This window comes from Camellia sinensis, chromosome 11 (assembly GCF_055761805.1).
Source record: "Camellia sinensis isolate YWXY chromosome 11, ASM5576180v1, whole genome shotgun sequence".
In the NCBI taxonomy this organism is placed as follows: domain Eukaryota; kingdom Viridiplantae; phylum Streptophyta; class Magnoliopsida; order Ericales; family Theaceae; genus Camellia; species Camellia sinensis.
The window spans coordinates 165937511-165939501 of NC_138971.1; the positions used below are offsets into that span (position 1 = coordinate 165937511).

The 1991-nt window shown below is 40.6% G+C and overlaps 1 protein-coding gene across 1 annotated transcript; it reads right to left on the reverse strand.

The window, feature by feature from the left end:
• Positions 1-983: 983 nt before the first annotated feature.
• LOC145802848 (uncharacterized) lies at positions 984-1478 on the reverse strand. Its single transcript, XM_082895637.1, has 2 exons — positions 1308-1478; positions 984-1202 (listed from the first exon to the last, which is right to left on the reverse strand). The coding sequence occupies exons 1-2, from the start codon at positions 1476-1478 to the stop codon at positions 984-986; spliced, it is 390 nt and encodes a 129-aa protein (XP_082751763.1).
• Between the last annotated feature and the right edge of the window lie 513 nt (positions 1479-1991).

The window sequence follows — 1991 nt, forward strand, 5'->3', positions numbered from 1 at the left end:
TGACAACCTGGTTGGTCTTTCTTTATTACCTCGGCTAACTTCAACTTGTAAATTGTTCTGAAATTTCAACAAGTGTCAAGCTCATTCTAACTTGTAATTTTTTCTAAAAATTTCAACAAGTGCCAAACTTTCAAGTTTATTTATCATTCCTGCTCTCTGCCCCCTGATGTGAACCTAAGTTCCACTTAAGTTCACATTATGCGTTTATGGCCTTTTGCCGAAGTCAGATTCAAACAAAGACTAGCCGACGTGTTCGACCTTGGTTTCTTTGTTAATTTAACTAAAGCAAACTTAGTTCCATTCTGAGTTTAACTCTGCCAACATGGCAAGTCTAGGTTAATTCAACTTAATTCAATTTTATTATATGCAAGTATAATTCAATTCTACCTATAATAAGTCTAAGTTACTCATCATGTTTCATTTAGAAACATCGCCAACTTAGTTCAACTCTATTATATACAAGTATAATTCAACTTTGCCATATAATAAGTCTAAGTTATTCATCATGTTTCAATCGGAAACATCGTCATAGGACTGGTCAGTCCTATCGCACAAATTTCAAATTCATAAAAATCAAACTAGCACTTTATTATCACTTCGGCTAATAAAATCATGACATAAACTTCAAAAATCAAAAGACTAATGATAAAAAACTTCAAATTACAAATGTTTTAGGGTCTTGGAAAATCCTTGCCATTATTGTCCTCAAGTTGATATGCCCTATTGCCGGCAATCGAGATGATTTTATAAGGCCCTTCCCAATTTGGGCCAAGTTTTCCCTCATTGGGATCCTTCCTGTTGCCGACAACTTTCCTTAGGACGAGGTCTCCAACCTTAAACTCTCTTGGGTTGACCTTCTTGTTGTAAGTCCTAGCAAGTTATTGCTGGTATGCCCCCAGCCGAATTACTGATCTCTCTCTTCTCTCCTCCACCAGGTCCAGATCTCGGGCCAAGAATGTCTCGTTAGTCCCATTCTCGACTCCCTAGGTTCTGATTCCAGGGATGCCGACTTCTAGTGGGATAATTGGTTCAGTGCCATAAGCCATGACAAAAGGAGACTCCCCAGTTGATCTTCTCGGTGTAATCTGATATGTCCAGAGCACATTGAGAAACTCTTCCACCCACTTCCCTTTTACTGCTTTCAGTCTCTTATTGATCCCATCCAAGATAGTCTTATTGGATGCTACTGCCTGACCATTGCTCTGAGGGAAACTTAGAGTAGAGTAGTAGTTCTTGATTTTTTACTTTGCACAAAAACTTTTGATTAGCTTACTGTCAAACTGTGTACCATTATCTGCTATTATTGCCCATGGGATCCCAAATTTGGTGATGATGTTCTTCGATATGAAGTTCTTCACATCAATAGCTCGAATCTTCGCAAGGGGTTCAACCTCTACCCACTTCGTGAAGTAGTTAGTTGCTACCAGTAAAAACTTCCTTTGCCCAGTTGCTTGGGACAGTTGTTCAACAAGATCCATGCCTATTGGGCAAATGGCCAAGGGCTAGATACTGGGTTCAAATCTGCTTCTGGTTGATGTATCAGAGGCGCAAACCTTTGACACTTCTCGCACTTTCTAACATAGGCTTCAACATCCTTTTGAATGTAGGGCCACCAGTACCCCTAAGTGATGGCTCTATGAGCAAGTGATCTACCCCCAGCATGGCTTCCACAGATTCTTTCATGAATCTCATACAGAAAGTCCTCAACCTAGGAAGGATGTACACATCTCAAAAGGGGTCCAGTGAAGGATCTTCTGTAGAGATGGCCATCTGTTGTTAGGCTGAACCTGGCCGATTTCAATCTAGTCTTGTGTGCCTCTTTTCGGTCGTCTAGTAGCTTGCGATCCTCGAGGAACATCACTATTGCATCCATCCAACTTGAACCCATCTCCACACACATTGCCTCATATTCTGTTATTAGAGGTTCCACACTTGGTCCTGTCAAGTAATCAATCATGATTGTCCTTGGCTCCCCCGACTTTATTGCACTA